The sequence below is a fragment of the Artibeus jamaicensis genome, unplaced genomic scaffold (genome assembly GCF_021234435.1).
Source record: "Artibeus jamaicensis isolate MK-2021 breed Jamaican fruit bat unplaced genomic scaffold, CSHL_Jam_final scaffold_2693, whole genome shotgun sequence".
Taxonomy (NCBI): domain Eukaryota; kingdom Metazoa; phylum Chordata; class Mammalia; order Chiroptera; family Phyllostomidae; genus Artibeus; species Artibeus jamaicensis.
Window position 1 is genome coordinate 708,724 of NW_026522033.1, and position 18,192 is coordinate 726,915.

Here is an 18,192-nt window from a genome sequence, read left to right on the forward strand (position 1 = left end):
TGCTGCTCTTCTCAACACCTGGAAGACGCTTTCCTCAAATACCAACATGGCTCATTCTCTGATGCTCTCAAGTACCTGCCTGTGCCAGCCTCTCAGTGAGGCCGACTCTGACCACCCTGAACAAAACACACGTGTGCATGTCCTTCCATGCATACACACACCAGCCTCCCTACCCCCTTCCCTGCTTTTTCTCCACAGCACCACCTCCTGAAATGCACTCATTTTATTGTCTGACACCTTATGCCTCTCCTCCTAAGAGATTTCAGGTCTTTGCCTTTTCCATTCACTACTGTGTCCAGCAACAGGTAGAACAGGGCCTGGCGTGTTGAATACGACCAAGAATGAATGAGTCAATGGAAGACTGAATACCCCACATCCAGCCAACTGTCACCCTGAAGGACTGAAGAGCTCACACTGTCACAGCTTCCTATTCTTTCGCAAGTCAAATTCCAGGTTTTCCTACTCGAATTACTCAGATTTTAACTCTGTTTCAAAGGCAGAGATGACAAGATCCGAGCTCCCCAGCACGACACAGCCACCCTGCTTGTGACCACGTCAGCCCTGGTAGGGGCCTCAGCCCTGGTCGGGGCCTCAGCTCTGGCTGGCTCTTCCTGAAGCCGCCCCCCCGCCCCCGTGGGTGGTCACACCTACCTCCGTGGGCACAGCACCCGCACGCTCTGACACTCACAGCCGAGTGAGGGAGCAGCGCCCCGCCTCCAGCCAGGGACGCAGTCACCGAGTGGCAACTTCACGACTTTTATTTGTGGTGCCTGTGCTTTGTCTCGAAAATACCTTCCCCCCCTGCCCCAGACCATGCCGGGGAGGGGGCAGCAAAAAATAGAAGACGTCCCCCCCCTATTGCACACGGACCCCTATATACAGGCCCGCCCGGCCACGGCCGGCAGGACACTTGGCACATTCTCGGATCCCTGTTCAGCAGCGGGAGGGGTGACTGGGTGGCGTCACACGTGAGAGGGGACCTCCGGGCGGCCACTCTGGTCCTGGCTCCTCGTCCTGGCGCTTCCTGGTCCTCGGTTCCTTCGTGGTCCCGCCTCCAGCCCTGGTACCCCTTGGCAACGGTTCACACCATTCCTGTCCCCCTACCTGGCTCGGCCTCCCGCCTCCATCCTGGCCTTGGGTGGCCCCCCCTTGGCTCCTGGGGACTCTGCCTTCCCCTCCCAGTCTGGAGCTCCTGAGGGGAGGCTATGGCTTCTCAGACCCCCCCAGGAGCCCTGTCACTCGTGTTCACGCGGGGAAAGGGGTGCGTGTGGCAGAAGCAGCTGTATAAATGCGGGTGCGGGGGCAAGTCCTCCGGAGTCACTTGGAGAGTTTGCTGATGACGCGGATCAGGGCTGCATTCTCATCCTTGAGTCGCTGGTTGTCGGCCCGGAGGTCGGACAGGGCCTGTGGGACGACGGGACGGGGTCAGCTGGCGGCCCCGGGCAGGCTGAGCCCCCGGCCCACAGTGCCCATGATCATTCACCTTCAGCTCCTCCTCCAGCTCAGCGGCCTTTCTCTCCAGGGCCCTGCGCTCCTGCAATAAATAGGGGAGGGTGAGGGCAAGAGACTGGGGGTTGGGGAGGGCCAGAGGCTGAGCAGGGCTGAGAAGGGTGGGGAAAGGTCCAAGGGCCAGGTTAGAGGGTCAGTGTGGCCCCTCCATTCACACCTGCAGAGGGCTGTAAGGCTGCCCCACCCCGGCTGCCCCACTCACGAATCTCTCCAGCTCCAGAAGGGCCGGCCTCTCGGCAAAGCGCTCCTGCCTCTGGTGGGAACAGAAAGCTCAGGGGTCAGAGAACCAACGGAATGGCAATGGCCAGGAAGGGGAGACCAGAAGGAAAACGGGGAGGACAGCCCCGGATTCTGGCTGCCCCGGCACCCCCAGTCCCTTCTCTTGGGAGTTCAGCGGCCTGCCCACCTCCCACCTCTCCTTGCTCAGGCCCCACCCACCTGAAGGCGGAGCCCAGCTCTGACCCCTCCCCTCACTGCTCCAGCTCCCACACTGATAGGCCCTGAGAGCCCCCCCGCCCCGCGCCCACGCACCCCGCAAGCACGGAGACGCCAGGGCCACCTGCAGAGCCTCCACACCCTCACCTGTGTGGTGCGCTCCAGCTCCACCTTGAGCTGTGCCAGCTTCAATGTGGTTTCAGTCAAGGCCTCACGAAGTCTCTCGTTTTCAGTACGCAGCTCTGTGTAGAGCTGGGGGCACCGGAAGGAGGGACAAGCGGTCAGGCCCTCGCTGCCTCCCACACGTTTGTGGGGAGGGGCCAACTGTGCACAGGTGAGGTCAAGTGAAGCCGTGAGGTCGCACTGTGGGAGTGGGCGGGCTGCCGGGCAGTAGGGCAGGTGTGTAAAGGCAGGCTTGTGGGGCTGGTTAACGGCACCGACCCTGGGGTGGGGTGGCGAACCTTCCTGAAGCCTCCGTCAGGCTCTTCCACTTCTGGCTGGGGTTCTGGCTTGAGGTCCCTCCGCCTTCGGGTTGAAGGGCCGGCCTGGGGAGTACTAGGGTGGAGACAGGGCATGGCGTCAGGGGGTGAGCCCTGCAGCCAAGGGCCAGCCCAGACCCTGCCCTGCCCACCCTGTACCTGGACTCTGGGCTGATGTCCGCTGGTTCCGCCTCCTCCCCCTGTAGGCCGGGTGGGGGTCAGCCAGATGCCCGAGGGGGTGGGCCCTTACTCCCCCGCCCCCCACCCCTGCTGAGGCCCCCCCCACGACTTCAGCTCACCCCACTTGGGCCCACCCCTCACCTCCGCAGGCCCTCTCCGCTCCTTGCCAACTCTGCGGTGCTCCCTGGCGGCCTGTGGTCCCTGACCCTGCCCGTCAGGCGCCTCTACTGGGGGAGGGGCAAGAATCAGGAACCCCCTCTCTGTGGTGTCAGGGTCCCTGGGCCCAAGACTCCAGGAAAACGGGAAGACTGCAGGGGGGCGGGGTTCGGGGATCTCAGCAGGACGACCTCCCAGAGAGCAGACCTCACCTCTCTGGGTAGGGCCGTCAGAGTTCTCCATCCCAGAGACTCGGAGGGGCCGGGGCGAGTCCTATGGGAGAGGGCAGAGGGGTCAGAGGACGAGAGCTTCCTGTACCCCCCACTGCCCGGTCCCCTGGCCCCACCGCCTCTCACCAGGCTCTGTGGGCAGGACTTCTCTGGCTCCAGGGCCTTCCCTGCCACCTTCTCTGCTTCCTTCAGGTCAGTCAGAGTCACACCCTGCAGAGAGAGGGCATAGTCAAGGCCCCAGGGCTCGGGCCACAGCCCCTTCAGACCCCCAGCCCCTCCACCCTCAGACCCGGGAGTCCAGGCCCCCAGCCCACCCCCCCACACCTGTGTGGACCTCCGAGACTGGCGCATGAGGCGAGAGCGAGCTTTCCGCTGAGATTCGGATTCCTCATCGCGCACGGGCATCTGGTAGGACCTGCATAAAGGGCCCTGACCTCAGGGAGGGCTCCTTTGGGGTCTGTCCCCATCCCATGGCTGACACTCTTAGGAGAGGCAAGTTCTGCAAGCGGACTTCAACTCCCAGTAGACCCTGGGGCAAATGTTCCCTTGGGAGCTCCCACCCAGAGCCCCGTGGCCTCCTGGGTAAGGTAGTTGTTGCAGTGGGGGAGACAATTTCCGAGGGCCTCTTTACCTCCGGCGGTCCCGGGAGTCCACTGTGGGCGCTGTGGAGGCTGCAGGGACGGCTGGCTTCCCTGGCGATCCAGGTTCTGGAGTCCTGGAGGGAGCAGTGCAACTATCCAAGGGAGGAGGCCTGGAGTCCTCACACCTGTGTGGGTTCATTCATTTAGCAAAGGTTACTCAGGCTCACAGTGGGCAGCAGGCCCCCCCCGAGAGACAGCCGTGAGCAATCACAACAAATGACTTCTGCTGCGTGAGTCGAATCTGAGCAGAAAGGATGCAAAAGAAACAATAACCATAAAAAGCTGTGATGTGATAAGCGTCACAATACACGTCAGGAGGGGAAAGCACGCTGGGAAAGAGAAACCCAGCAAGGACCGGGGACGGATGCAGACAGGCCTGCAATCTGAGCAGTGGCCTTGGGGGGCCTCCCAGAGAAGGGAACAAGACACGCAGGTAGGAGGGGGGGCAAGCCGGAGCAAAGGCCCTGGGGCAGCAATATGCCCCAGTGTTGGAAAAGGGACAGGTGAAGCCAGGTAGAGAGGCAACAGGACGCCAGGTCACCATGGTCTTATACATTTCATTGTGCACTTGATGTAGCCAAAGAGAAACTGAGACAGGGCAGGCGGGGGGGAGGGGGCAGAACCACACCCAGACAGCAGACAGGGGTGCTCGAGATCACGCTGACAAGGCTAGAAGCCAGACCTGCCTCCCACCCGAGCAGGGCCCGGGCCCTTGGTACTCACAGGACAGAGGGCTCTAGCACCTTCCGGGAAGGGGTGGGGGTAATTCTGGCAAGACGGGGCTCCTTGGCCTGTGGAGAGACGGACGGAGGAGGGTGTTCTCCTGGACTAGCAGGGCCTGGTCCCCCACCCCTCACCCCACTCACCTGAGTGGAGGTCCCTTCCAGACGCGAGGAGGAAGCTGAGCGCTGCAGCCCAGCCCCAGAGGCTCCCTCAGCCCCCAACCTGTCTGTGGGGCCCAGAGCACTAGAGCTCCCCGTTTTCCGGAGGCCAAAGCGCCTAGAGAGGGGCGTCTCCTCAGGGGTCTGGGGAAACAGAAAGGTCTCAGTTGTGGAGAAAGGGTCCCTCTTCCCATACATTTCGAATATTAACCCCAGAAGGACCAAAAAGGAACTACAACTCCCAACAGCCCCTGGGGCAGGTGCAACCAGGAAAGGTAGTCAGCTGCACTGGAGAATTCTGGGAACTGTAGTCTTCACCCTACCTGCCCAGTCAAGAGGTTTACAGGATTCATGAGAGCCCTCCCCATCCTCAGGATGCACAGCCTCTGTGGCACCCAGACTCACCTCAGGGCCTTTAGGGCTGGAGGGTGGCGGGGAGGAAACTCCATTGAGGGCTCTGGTTTCTGCAGAGGGTGGCTCTACTGGGTAAGAAAATGGGATGTGAGAACACGCCAGGTGCCTCTGAGAACCAGCCCCTCCTCCCTCGGACCCAGGAAACCAGCCCCTCGGCCCCCCACCTGTAGGGCTTTCCTCTCTCTCGTCATCATCCCCGTCCCCAATAGGGGGCGCCCCTGCCCCACCAGGCCGGCGCTCCTTGGACAAGTCCTGGAGAGAGGTCTTCTCCCGGCTGCTCAGACGACACACGGAGCTCCTGGCAGGGGAGAGGGGGGCTGTCGGGGTCTGAGCCCTGGGCACCTCCAGCCACTTGCCCCCAGGGTGACACCCGTACCTTCGGTGTTTGCTGCCGGAGGGCGCCTGGGGCTCCTGGCCCCGGGTCTGGGAGGCCGCCTTCTGGTTCCGCAGCTGCAGGGGAAAGGGGGCTACTGGGGAGGGGCTCAACGCAGGGATGCTTCCTGGGCCCCACATCCCCAGTCCAGAGGCTGCTGCGTGCCACATGTGCTCCGGGAGGCAGGGAGGGACTGGGGACTCACTAGAGTTCTGCAGACAGCCAGCTGTGCAGCGTCCATAGGAGACACCTGGGTCCCCTGTGTGCATGCACCATATGTAACCCCCCATCGCCCTATGCTCCCTGGGCCTCCCGCTCCCCGGACTCTGGTATCGTCCCCAGAGGGGTCTCCCTACCTTCCAGGGGCAACCAAGCTCAAACTTCTCCTGGCCCCTGAGCACCTGGCCACATGCCCGGCCCGCTCCTGTTCTCCCTGAGCTCGCACAGCAAATTCAGGACAGCTGGAGTCTGAGCCCGAGCCCACCCCGTTTTCCCAGAAACGAGGCCCTGCCCAGAGCCAGGTGGGAGGCGCTCCAGGGGTGACAAGGCCCAGCCTGGGCAGACTACCCACCTGCATCCCAAGGTCCATCTGGACCCCAGGCCCCGCCTCCCGTAGCTGCCCAGCTGTGCCCTCCTCACCCCCTCCACTGGGTCTCAGTCACTAGTGGGAATGGGCAGGTCCCCAGGGCAGCGGCACTGGGGAATCAGGGGACCAGAGGCCCTCCATCCCCACCTCTGGAGGAGCTGATGGGAGGAGAAGGGGTCTCTGAGACTCACGTCCTCCTGCTTCTGGGCCAGCTCCTCCAACAGGCTCAGCACCTCCTCGTCAGCCAGGTCGCAGGGACGCTGCCCCTGTGTGGGGGGGGAGAAGAGGCAGATGGTGAAGGAAGTGTGGAGGCTTTCCCAGCACCCCCCAAACCCGTCCCAAGGGGGACCAAGGCCCTCACCGCATGGGTCAGCGAGTCCATGCCCCCACCGTGCTCGGCCAGCAGGCGGCAGGCGTCCTCCACGCCCCAGTGGGCCGCCGCGTGCAGTGGGGTCCAGCCATCCCCATCCCGGAGCTCGGGGTCATAGCCGGCCTGGAGGAGCAGCCTGGGGGCCAGACAGGCTCGGGGTCAAGGACCAGGAGACAGGTCTGGGCTGAGGGCTGTGGTGGCAGCACCAGCTGCGACAGCAAGAAAGCATATCCTGGGCCAGCACGTAGCAGCCCCTCCCCAGAAGGGCCCCCAGTGTCACAGCTCTGATCCCTGCCCTGGCCCGGCAGTGGCCTCTGGTACCCTGCTCCTTGTACCTGCAGGTGGGGGTCCCAAGCCCATGAAATGGGTGAGACCCCAGAAGCGGCGGTGGGGACTGTGAAGTCCCAGGAACCCGGCAGCTGGGAGCACTGGGTCTCAGCCAGGGCCGAGCCGCCTCAGGGGCAGCTGGCAGTGTCGGGGGACCGTTCTGGCTGTCACAACTTAGGGTGGGTGCTAGCGGCCTCTAGCAGGCTGGTGCTGGGATGCTGCTCAACTCCCTACAGTGCAGAGCGTGGCCCCACCGCAAAGGACAATCTGGTCCAAATGCCACCAGTGCCGAGGCTGAGCGCTCTGATGTCCTTCCCCAGGAGACATTGATCCCCTTAGACCACAAGATTTGGGGAAAAGCAGGGTTACAAGTCCAGACAGAGCAAGCCTGCAAATGCAGCCTGGGGCAGACGGGACTGCCTTAGGGAGCTGGAGTGGGGCTCTTTGTCAGGGAGAACGAGCTAAAGCAAGGCAGGAGAAGACAGAGAGGAGAAGGCTTATGAAGAACCTTGTTAAACAGAAGGTCCTCTCTGTGGTCCTGCTGACCCCCCAAAGCTCTCTCTGCTCCAGCCCTGCTGGGTGTCCTGCTATTTCCCCAAAAGTACCTCGGCCTGGGGTCCTGCAATTGCTGTTATCTGCCTCCTGGGTTGTTCCTGGGGCACAACAGCATTTCACCCAGGGTTGTTTATTTTTATTTTTATTTTTTATTTTTAGAGAGAGGGGAAGGGAAGGAGAAAGAGAGGGAGAGAAACATCAATGTGTGGTTGCCTCTCACGCACCCCCTATTGGGGACTTGGCCTGCCACTCAAGCATGTGCCCTGACTGGGAATTGAACTGACAACCCTCTGGTTCGCAGACGGGCACTCAATCCACTGAGCCACACACCAGCCAGGCAGACCACGGATTTTGCTGGAACAGGGATGAGGCATTCGGCTCCAGGAGCAAGTGCTAAGCAGCTGGGGCACGAGCGGGAGCTGTCAGGGATCATCTTAGATGCCTCACTGGAAAACCTGCCTGGTGATCTCATGGAGGGGAACAGAGACAAAGGGGCTCATCCTGACTCCACTTTTATGCTACAAATCAATGTGAGGTCACAAAAGAGAGGGGGGGATTAAGAGAGAGCAGGGAGCCTGAGAATACGAACAGGAACGACTCCTCCAACAGAAGAGGGTGGGGCGGGCGAGTGTGGATGAGACCAAGGTGAATGACAAAAACAGAGTTCACCAGAACAAGTTACATGACACACCCCAAATGACACAGCCTCTAAACATGTACCACAATCACGGGGGGTTTTTTTTGCTTTTGTTTTGGTTTTTGATCACACTTCTTGTACTCCCTGACAGAATAAGCAGGTGGGGGAAGAAAACCACTAAGGTCCTGGATTTAAATAGCAAGCATGGCCGTGAAGTTGACCTAATAACCCACTTACAGCACTACACCTGAGGACAGGATCCTTTTCCACCTTACTTACACTAAGGGGAAAAAATAAAGCAGACGTCACGGCGGATTTCAGAGATCTGGACTCACACAGAGCCCCCACTCTCTGACCACAGCGCAGTTCAGCCAAGAAACACATCATGAAACAATGACTAGGACATCCACACATTTGGAAGTGGACAAGATACTTCTAAATAACCCACGGGTCAAAGAAGAAAAATTACGCGCTGGAAAATGCTTTCAACTGGATGACAAAGAAAAGCCTACCCATCAAGACATGTGGATACAGCTGAGGCTGCATTTGGAGGCAAATACACAGCCTTAAGTACATATGTTAAGAAAGAATGGGCCTTGGCTGGTGTAGCTCTGTGGATTGAGTGCTGGCCTGCAAACCAAAGGGTCCCTGGTTCGATTCCCAGTCAGGGCACATGCCTGGGTTGCGGGCCAGGTCCTCAGTACTGCACACTGATGTTTCTCTCCCTCTCTTTCTCCCTCCCTCCTCCTCTCCCTAAAAATAAATAAATAAAATCTTTAAAAAAAAAAGGGAAGAAAGAGAACAGACAAAATCCACAGGAAGATGTAAGACAACGAGAAGGACGATACTGGCCCCACAGAAGCAGCAGGGGAAAGGGAGGGTGAACTTCAGGGGCTCCGCTCACCTCATCACTTCAATGTAGCCCTTTGCGGCGGCCACGTGCAGGGCAGAGGCCCCGGTGCGGGGGTGCCGCGCCTCAGGCATGGCGCCCCCATTCAGCCAGCACCTGGTGTCGTGAAGTAGCAGCTCCTCTTCAGCCCGTTTGGCTGCCTCCACGTCCACACCTGGGAGGAGGAGAAGGGGTGACGGGTGAGACTCACAGCCTGAGGTCCGGGAGGAACAGCTCGCCCTGCACCCTGCCCTGTCCCTCTCCGTCCGCGTGGCCGTCTGGGACTCAGAGGACCTGGACCGGCTCAGCAACTTCCCATGTTCTGTGCAGTCCTGGGTTCCACTAAGGGTCTCCGCGTCTCGGTGGTGGGCTGGGAGAACGGAAGCTGCAGGCGTTTTCCAGTTTCAACCAAAGCATCACCTTTGTCATTATTTTTAAGTATAAAACCTGCAGTCTGTTGAGCAGATCCGGCATCTGACTACAGCTAACTCTTCCTGTCACTACGGATGCAATCCTTAACCCACCATGTCACCCATCTTGTCACCATTATCACTCTGATGACTCACGAGTAAGATAAACCAAGCAAAAGCCACTGAAAAAGTGTTCATGTGGGGCGTTGTTGCAGCCAATCCATGGAAAGTTGAGCTGTGTTTATGGGTAATAAAGGCAAGGTATGGCTTCAGGTAAAATATTAAGTTGGTTTTGGATCAAAACAGCCTACTTGAGGCTGTGGATGTCATGGAGAATCTATATTTTTTTCGCCTGCAAAACTATGAAGCCGGGAGTCAAAATTGGTCTCTCCTAGGGAACGCTCTATCTTTTCCCTGGGCAGTTTATTGCTGCCTCTTATTTTTTCAACTGGGCAAACTTCCCACACTTGCCAAAGTGCCATGTGGCGCTGAGCTGTCCTACACGATGGCTGTCGGCCCACGTGGTCACTGAGCAGCCCAAATGTGGCCAGTCCAGGCTTAAAAGTGTCATAAACAAAAAAAAAAAAACTCATGCTGGACTTGGAGGTCTGAAACAAAGCGTGCAGTAACTCATGAATCACTTTCTTTATATTGATCACATGTTGGAATGTTTTGGAGACACTGGGTTAAGGAATATACTGATAAACTTCATTTCACCTGGGTTTCTTTATGTACTTATTTAAATGTACCTACCAATTGGCTTTCACAAATGCGTATTCTGTTTTAACTGTACTGCAAAAGCTGCAAACTTGGGCCCGATGAACTCAATCCCCACCATCCCTGGCCGAGGCCCGGGTCCATCCAAGTCCAGGCTTCTCGTTGGCGCCACCTGCTGGCACCCAGACCTAACAGCCAGAGGCACCACCTTGGGACTCCCAGCAGGCAGGGCGGACAGTGCCAGCTATTCCAGGAATGTCTAGTTGGTTAGGGCCCATCTCCTGGGCCCGGTCTGGAGTGGAGAGGCCTGGAGTGTGCTGGGGACTCAGGCACCGGCCCTCCCTCTCCCCCTCCGCCACTTCCTTAAAGGGAATCACCTGCCTCCAATGCCATCACAGCCGAATGTCCCCATGGAGGGAGGGGAAAGGCCGAGCTTAGTGACCGTATTCAGCCACCGCAGTTAGTTCGGTGTGTTCACACTCATCCTTCTCAAATGTGTTTTTAGCAGAAATCTGCCTGTGTCTACTGGCAGAGCTCGTCAAGGGCTGACGAACCACGGGTTTGTGTGTGTGGTGGTATAAAACGAAGACCTCCAAATTCACCGATGGCATAGCAGACGCACAGTGGTAGGCAGCCGACTTACTCGCTGCTTCCTGAACCCCAGAACCAATCAGCACTCACTCCCCCGGCACGGCCCCGCCCCCTGCAACCACCAAGCCACTTCCTGGCACTGTGGACGTGTCTCTGTTTGTAAACAGTGTCACCGGACCACAGCCACACTGACACACGTACACACAGTCCCCGCTGTGTCCCCCACTGTGGTGGCAGGTGGGGAGCACGCGCCACACCCAACAGGCCACCCCACAAAGCCATCTACCTCCAGAACCTTTCGTCCTAGGACACTCTGTCCCCATCGAACAACGCCGCCCAACCCCGGTCACCCCCGTTCTGCTTTGTCCCTGTGAATCTGACTACTGGGCACCTCACATAAATGGGACCAGACACTAACTGTGTTTCTGTGACTGGCTTATCCCACTCAGCACACTGTCCCTGTAAAGTTCGCCCACGTCAGAAGTCCCTTCCTTTTCAGGCTAAGTAACGTTCCATGGTGTGCCGGGGCCACACCTCGTCCATTCACGGATGATGGACACTTGGGTTGCATCCGCGCTGCCGTGAATGCGGGTGAGCTGAGCCGGGCCGTGACGGGATGCCGGTCCTTGCAAAGGGTGCTGCCTAACTTAGCCCTCAGTCCACTGCACCAGAGGCCTTCACGCTGGCCAAGAGCCACACTCGGACTGAGCAGGCCAGACTCTCACTGACCAGTCACCAGCAGCCTGGGCGAGAGGCAGACAGCAAGGGAGGCGGGGCAACAGGGGGGATGCCGTGCTGGAGAAAGAAGCGGCAGCCATGCTCTGGCCAGCGTCCTCGCCGCGGACCACGCCTTCCTTCCCTGAGTGTCCAGCCTCTGTCCACCTCCATGCCCTGGGCCTACTGTGTGTGGCTGCCAGGGTCAGACAGTGCCCAGCACCTGTCTGGAGGCTCAGCACGCTGGAGGGCTCTCCGCCTTGCAGGTGTGTTCTGCATGGGGCGAAAGCCGTGGCCCCCCTTGCAGCTGGGGCGCAGCCTGAAGTCCAGGGTCTGCCGAGGCGTCCGTGTGAGGACAAGGGTCAGCAGCCGCTCGGGCACGCGGCCTACAGCCTGCCGGCCAGCGGCACCCCCAACCTCTCCTCGCCCCACAGACACCTCGGGGAGCACGGGCCCTCTGAGAAGCTGATGTGCTTGAAGGGCGATCCCTGCAGAAAAACTCAGGATGTCCGAGAGTTCACGGGCGCCTGGACCACCCTGGACCTCTGGGTGGAGACCCCCAGAAGCAACCTCCACGCACGGCCCTGCGGACTGCCTTCTGTCACAAAGGAAGATGCACCTGCCGACACTCTGAACAAACACCCCAAACGAGGTTCAAGGTTAACTTCACCAGGCGCGGGGCAGACCGACAGGACCTGTCTCCCAGCATGGCTCTGGGTCCTGAGCCACAGAAGCCCCTCCGGCCCTGCAGATAACTGTGGTCCCAACGCTGCCCACAGAGCATCAATGTCACACCCCACTTGGCTCCCGGGAAGGTGTCCTGGCTCTAGGGGACACTGGTTGCTGTGTCCGGCAGAGGCCTCAGTGTCAGCAACCCGTTCTCAAAATGCTTCGGAAAGACAGGGAGGAAGCCGGAGAGGGAGGGAAGAAAAAGGGGGCGGATTTACATAGGGAGTGAAGAAGGGGAAGGAGAGACCATGGAAATGTGCCTGAAAGGTACAGAACTGATGCGTTGCTCGCTATTCCATGTATATGAAACATCCCAAACTGGGCACACCCACAGACAGAGAAGGCTGGGGGGGTGCTTCCCTGGGGCAAGGGCGACAGGGGTCAGGGTGACGGCTGAGGGTGCGCACGGCTCTCGGTGGGATCAGAATCACCCGCACCAACCAAGAGGTGAGCTGTGTGGACGGAGAATCATACCCACGTGAACTGTGCCCGAATAGCCCTTCTACGACACAGGGGAACCCCCCTGGGAAGGTCACAACGCAACGGTTCTCTGAGTTGAAGGTTTATCCAAACTCGAAGTCGCAGGAGGGGAGGGGGTCTCCAGCTCCGCCTCTGCTTTCCCGGCTCCCCAACCTTAACCAAAGCAGGGCTCCCAGGCCCCTGACCAGTCCCGCCCTGGCCTGCGGCAGGGCACCTGAGCAGACCCTGGCCTCCACCCCAGGCGGCTCTGCCTCATCCTCCGTCACCCACAGGGCAAGGATGCCGACCCAAGACGCTGGACACCGGCAGCCACGCTCACAACCGGGGGGGCTCCTGCAGGGATCCCACGGGCGTCCCAAGCCCCGTGTTCCCTAGCCTACCTGTCCTGCACCCTCTGCTGCCAGCGCGGCCAGGGCACGCAGCCCACCCCACAAGCCCTCACGTCAACTCCTCCTAAGCAGCTATTTTTAGGTGCGTGTGTGTGAGAACCTGCTAGAAGCAACGCACTCTCTCCTTAGGAAAACGAACATGGCCAGCCACATAGGGGGGTTCTGGGTCCCACACAAAGGACCCCTGGGGTTCCGTGATCCTGAGCATGGAGAACCAGGGCCCTGGGAACCTCTCGCTCTGCTCCCTTCAGCAGACACTACTGAAAACACCTGCACCGGAGGTCCCGCATCTCTCACCTCACCGAGCTCTGGATGAGCCGCCAGCCCCCTTAACCACCACCCCACCCCTGCCCTGGCAACGTCCTCAGTTACTCAGAGGATAAAATGACATTCAGGTCCATGTCAGTCTGAGCTCTAACTCTGTGCCCAGTGGTAGCATGAACTATTCACACGATCACTCATTTACAGTGCCACGCAACCTTGGGAGTAAATACTGATACGCCCATTTCACAGGTACGAAAACTGAGGCATAGCAAGTCCTAGGAAATGGGGGTGGGGGGACGGCCTCCGAGTCCCAACAGGCTGATTCCCAAGCTCTGCACCTGGAGGCCACGGGGAGGAGGAGCCCCACCCCCAGCAGCAGCCGGGGCCCACCTCGGTGGGCAATCTCTGCCTTCAGCAGTCCCTCCATGGCGTCGGACTCGGCCAGGTCCAGGGGCAGGTCCCCATCGCTGTTGACAGCGGCAATGTTGGCCCCGTGGCTCAGCAGGTACCTGGGGGTGGGAGGAGTTCAGGGCTAAGGGGTCAGGGTCCGAGTCCCGGCGGCTCCATCAGGCCCTGCCCACCTCCCCCCACCTCACCTGGCGATGTCCAGGTAGCCACAGGAGGCAGCCACGTGCAGGGGCGTCCAGCCCTCGTTGTCCGCCTGGTTCACCGTGGCGCCCTGCTCCACCAGAAAGCGCACCACCTCCAGGTTCTCGTCGATACAGGCCTGGGGGACGGGGGCAGGGCCATCAGCGCTGGCTCATCCAGACCCCGCACAGCCCGTCAGGCGGGACTCCCGACGGGGACGTCTGGGCAGATCCAGGGGCCGAGCAGCCGTGAAATTCAAGGAGGCGACACCACTGGCCCTGAGATAAGCCCTGAAAGGCAGCAACCCAGAGCCTGGAGGCCCCTCCAGCCACCCCGCTGTCTGCGGCACCCCTGGGTTCCCAAAGGTTAGGAGAGCCGGGCACCCGGGACTCAGCGGAGACCATGGACACGGGGGTCCCAGCTCCCTGCAAGTCAGAACTGGGCAGGGAAGAGAGGGGTGCTTGTAATGCACATGCAGGAATCCTGACCAGTGCTTGTTAGTGTAACCTGCCCCACAGTCACCGCTGAACGGATGGGGCTTCCGTGATGGGCCAGTGGGAAGAGGCCCGGCCTCTCCTCCCTCAGAACCAGCAGGTACTCTCCAGGAACCCACCTTGGCACTGCCTCGTGCCCTAAGGGGCCCCTGTGAACAGAGTGAGGGGCCAGGGCAGGACTCCTTCAGTGGCACAGGCGGTGTCAGCGTAAGCCCGGGACCTGGGGCTGGAAGAGGGGCAGCCCCTGCACAACCAGGACCCAGGGCACACAGGGCTCTGGGCCCAGGGGCTGGGTGGGCACGGTCCCGCTGCTCCTGCCCTCAGGATTCTGTTTCCCGAAGGAAGAATCAAAGCTCCAGAGAGAAAAGCCCCAGGGCACCTGCAAACACTGGGTGCATCCCAGGGAGGCAGTGGAACTGGACCCCCAGGTCCTCGGGGAAAATTAACCCCCTCGAAAACTGCCCATCGGCAGAGGGGGGAGGAAGCTGCGAGGGCCAAGAACATTAAGTCATGGAAACTCAGGCTGTGAGAGGGGGGCCACACGTGCCCTGGGAACGGGATGAACTCTGGGCTCCGTTTATTTCCACCCGGTTGTCATGGCGATGGGGGAGGGGGGCAAGGAGGGAGATGGGCCTTTCCCTTTCAAGGACCTGGCCCGGCGCAGGCATCCATGTGAAAGGCGCCTGAGGCCTGGGCACCAGGGACCCAAGAATCCAGGCCCCAGCCCCTCCTCCCTCAGACCTGGGGGGACAAGGTCCCCAGCACCCCCTCATTCAGACCTGAGAATCCTGGCTCCCAGTCCTTCCGACTGACCCCAGACCCCAGACCCCAGACCCTCCCGCTAATCTAGACCTCCAGCCACGAAGTCACCAGGCAACTTTGGGGAGGGGGAGAGTATACCAGGCTGAGGCTTGAGAACTCCCAGGGACACTAGCGGGGTAAGGGGCTGGTGTTTGGGGACCCGCTGGGGCAGGATTCAGAACAGAAACCACCGCCCAGGCCTCACCCAGACCGGGGGACAGCCGTCCCAGTGCCCTGGAGCGTGTTTGGTGCTGAAACCAGGCCCGTGTCCGGCAAACCAGCATGACCTGATGACCCCAGGCCCAGACCTCACCCACGGCCGGCTCTCCCACCCGCGGGCCCTGAGATCTGAAACAGGAATTCCTCCGCCCTGAACCTGGGGCGCCCTAAAACCCTTCGGGCCTCCTGAAAGCCCTGGCAGCAAGTTAATCAAGTTGTGGCCTGGAGTGGGAGAGGGATCCCACCTGAACAGCAGCGTGCCAGGCTGGAGGGGCCTTGTGCAGGGCCCAGGCCAAGGGGGATGCTGGGTAACAGGGCCTGGAAGGGCAGGGCCGGGAGCCCCGTAGGGAAGGTCCAGCGGAGCCAGGGGTGGGGAGAATGGCAAAAAATGAGGGACACTAAAGCCTGAGGACCCCCTCCTGCCCTGGCCAACTTCTGAGACCCTACATGGCCTCAGGGAAGTGGGATTCTCCTCCAGGTGAAAGAAAATGTCCCAGGTGGCACTAAGACCTCTGCAAGGGACAAGCCTGGGGGTGGGGCAGGAATGGAGAGAGGAGAAACACTCAACCAGGGCGACACTACCCGCTGACCGCCCCCCCCCAGGGCTGCTTCCTGCAGGCAGTTGGCACACACACAACCTCCCCTTTCACCAGCACCCTGCTGGGGAGGGCCTGATGACCGGCCCCATTTTACAGGTAAGAACACTGAGGCACAGAGGAAGAAGACACTAACTCGAGGTCACAGCGCGGAGGAGCTGAGATCAGAACTCAGGGCTGACTCTACTTCCTGAACCGCGCCCCCTCCTGAGAGGTGGACCTCTCCGAGCACTGCCCCCTACCCCATCACCCTGCCAAGCTCCTTCCCAGGGTCCTCCCTGGCTCCATCAGCAACCGAGCCCCAGGGGTTCTGGCTGGGGCTGGATCAATGTCAGAGGAAGAGGGGTGGGGGAGGGGATGGAGGCTCTGCTGTGGCCAGTCCCGGCCCCTCCTGGTGGTCCCACTGAGGAGGGTTGTGGGGAAAATTACCTACTCAACACCAGAAAAGCACAAGGGCCCAGGCTGAGAAGGAAATGAACCAACAACCCTCGGAAAGGTAACTCGACAGAAAGCTAGGAGGTGACACAGCCTGTGGGAAGGAGAAGGCAGCCAACTCCGCATAAGGAGAGGCTATCGGGGCAGAGAAAGCAAGATGACCAGAGGATGAGGAGGTGGCCAAAGCCAGGAAGAGGTGGGTGCTTTGAGGGAGCCCAGAAGAAGGGCGAGGATGCAGGCCCAGCCTGGGCACAGGGAGAGCGGGGAAAGTGAGGAGGAGGCGCCCGCAGGAGTAACATCCCTAGGAGAAAGCGCCCTGTGGGAGGCAAGAGGGGGCACCAGCCCAGAAGGAGAATTAAGAGGGCGTGGGAGTGGAGGGCAGCAGGGTGCTCCAGACGAGCGAAGCATCCACTTCAAAGGTGCAGAGCTTAGAAGGCAGTGTGAACGTTCGTTCAGAGAAGCGCATCCTTAGTCAGCAACAGATGGCACCCACGAAGGGGGAGAAAGACTAGAGAAAGGGAGAAACCCGAAAGGCACGACAGGGTCGGGACCTCGTCACAGAGGTGGCCCAGGGCAGGGACCAGGAGAGGAGGAAGCAGAGGCGTAGGAGAAGGATGCTCCTCCGTGAAAGTGGTACCTGCCTGGAAGGCAGCAACGGAGGGCGAGCGGCTGTACAAGTGTTGCAGAAGAGGTGGCACACACTCGGGACAGCGTGGCAACATTTGATGGCAGAGGTGAGGTGGCACCGGTGGGGGATGGCACAGGCGACACTGGTAAAGGGCGCTCAGGGTCGGGCGAGGACAGCTCGAAGTGACAAGACCGGGGCCAGTGAGGCAGAACGGACTGAAGCTGTCAGCCATGGCTGGGGTCCCGGAGAGGAGAGGCGCACGACAGAAAAGGCCAAGGCCAGTTCAAGTGGCTCAGGGCTGGAGAAGGGAGCTCGAGGTGCGTGAGATGGGAAAGGGGGCTCCGTCAGGGAGTCAGCCCAGGATGGCAAGGTCCGGCATCGCCGATGCGGACCTGGACCGGGGAGGGCGGTTGCGCAGAGCGAGGCAGCTGAAGCCCGGGGAGGGGCGGGGGCGCTGACCTGGTGCAGGGCGCTGATACCGTCGGCGTTGGTGGAATCAAGCACGGCGCGGGCGGGCGACGGGGCGGAGGGGTCGAGCTGGGCGTCGGGGCTGGGGTCCGCTGCGCGTAGCATCAGGCGCGCCTCGTCCAGGTCTCCGCACGCGCAGGCCGCCAGGAACTCGGCAGCGCGCTCGAAACGCACGGTGCGGACGCGCCGCTCCCCGGGGCCCGGCTCCGCGCCCGCCCGCGCCCCCCACTGCCGCAGCTGCTCCTGCCGCCGCTCGCGGGCTGCCGCCGCCCCTGCCCCCGGGCCCGCTCCCGGGCCGTCCTCGCCGGACATCGCGTCGCCCGCCCGCTCCGTGAGTGAGCGAGCGAGCGAGCGAGCGAGCGCCGAGCCCCAGCCGCCGCCGCCCGCCCCGGGGCCGCCGGGAACTGCCGCTCTCTTCCCACCGCCCGCCGGTGGATCTGCCGGCCCCCGCCCAGCGCTTGGCGTCACCACGCCGCCCCGGGGCTCGCTGGGAAATGCAGTCCAAAGACCGAAGAGAACAGCAGGGAGAGCTGGGAAGTAGAGTCTCTATGAAGTGGACATTGCTAATGGCTATATTCCAGCCTCGATCTGGCCACAGGCGCCGTGGAAAGTCCGGGGCTCTCAGGAGTCAAATGGAAATCTGATTGAGGAAATGGGCCTGGGAACCCCAGGCAATGGAGTCTGTAGCTTGGAGGTGTGCCCCCCAGGGCAAGCTGGGAAATGTAGTTGATAGCATCTGAGGACCGAAACCAAGTAGGGAAGGGACTCTACAGCGCGGGAGTCCTGAAAGCTAGAGAACAAATTTTTCCATACACCTTATCAGCTTTCTTCACCCCAGCTAATTTATGTATTGTGGGCTGTCTGCTTTCTTCAACCAGAGATAAACTGCAGGAGGAGAGCGAATTTGTCTTCTGCGTACACTCCTTGTTCCCATTGTCTATAACGGAGCCTCATTGTATGGGTTCGAAAAGTTTCTGAAAGAATGAATGAGTGGATTCCCTAGGTCG

The 18,192-nt window shown here is 60.6% G+C and overlaps 1 protein-coding gene across 5 annotated transcripts; it reads right to left on the reverse strand.

Annotated features, from left to right (window-relative positions):
• Positions 1–742: 742 nt before the first annotated feature.
• On the reverse strand, positions 743–17,603 carry PPP1R12C (protein phosphatase 1 regulatory subunit 12C). Of its 5 annotated transcripts, none has more exons than XM_037159820.2 (22): positions 17,177–17,602; positions 13,553–13,683; positions 13,347–13,465; positions 8,678–8,837; positions 6,246–6,390; positions 6,076–6,150; positions 5,302–5,375; positions 5,090–5,223; positions 4,917–4,990; positions 4,497–4,655; positions 4,354–4,421; positions 3,621–3,755; positions 3,314–3,404; positions 3,116–3,199; positions 2,972–3,032; positions 2,745–2,827; positions 2,583–2,623; positions 2,406–2,499; positions 2,092–2,196; positions 1,712–1,762; positions 1,484–1,534; positions 743–1,404 (listed from the first exon to the last, which is right to left on the reverse strand). In XM_037159820.2, exons 1-22 carry the CDS (start codon positions 17,495–17,497, stop codon positions 1,318–1,320), a joined length of 2,343 nt encoding a protein of 780 aa, XP_037015715.2. In that variant the 5' UTR covers positions 17,498–17,602; the 3' UTR covers positions 743–1,317. The 5 variants fall into 5 exon arrangements, with proteins under 5 accessions (XP_037015715.2, XP_037015713.2, XP_037015714.2 ...); XM_037159818.2 differs by having other exon boundaries at positions 2,745–2,830; XM_037159819.2 differs by having other exon boundaries at positions 4,917–4,993.
• Between the last annotated feature and the right edge of the window lie 589 nt (positions 17,604–18,192).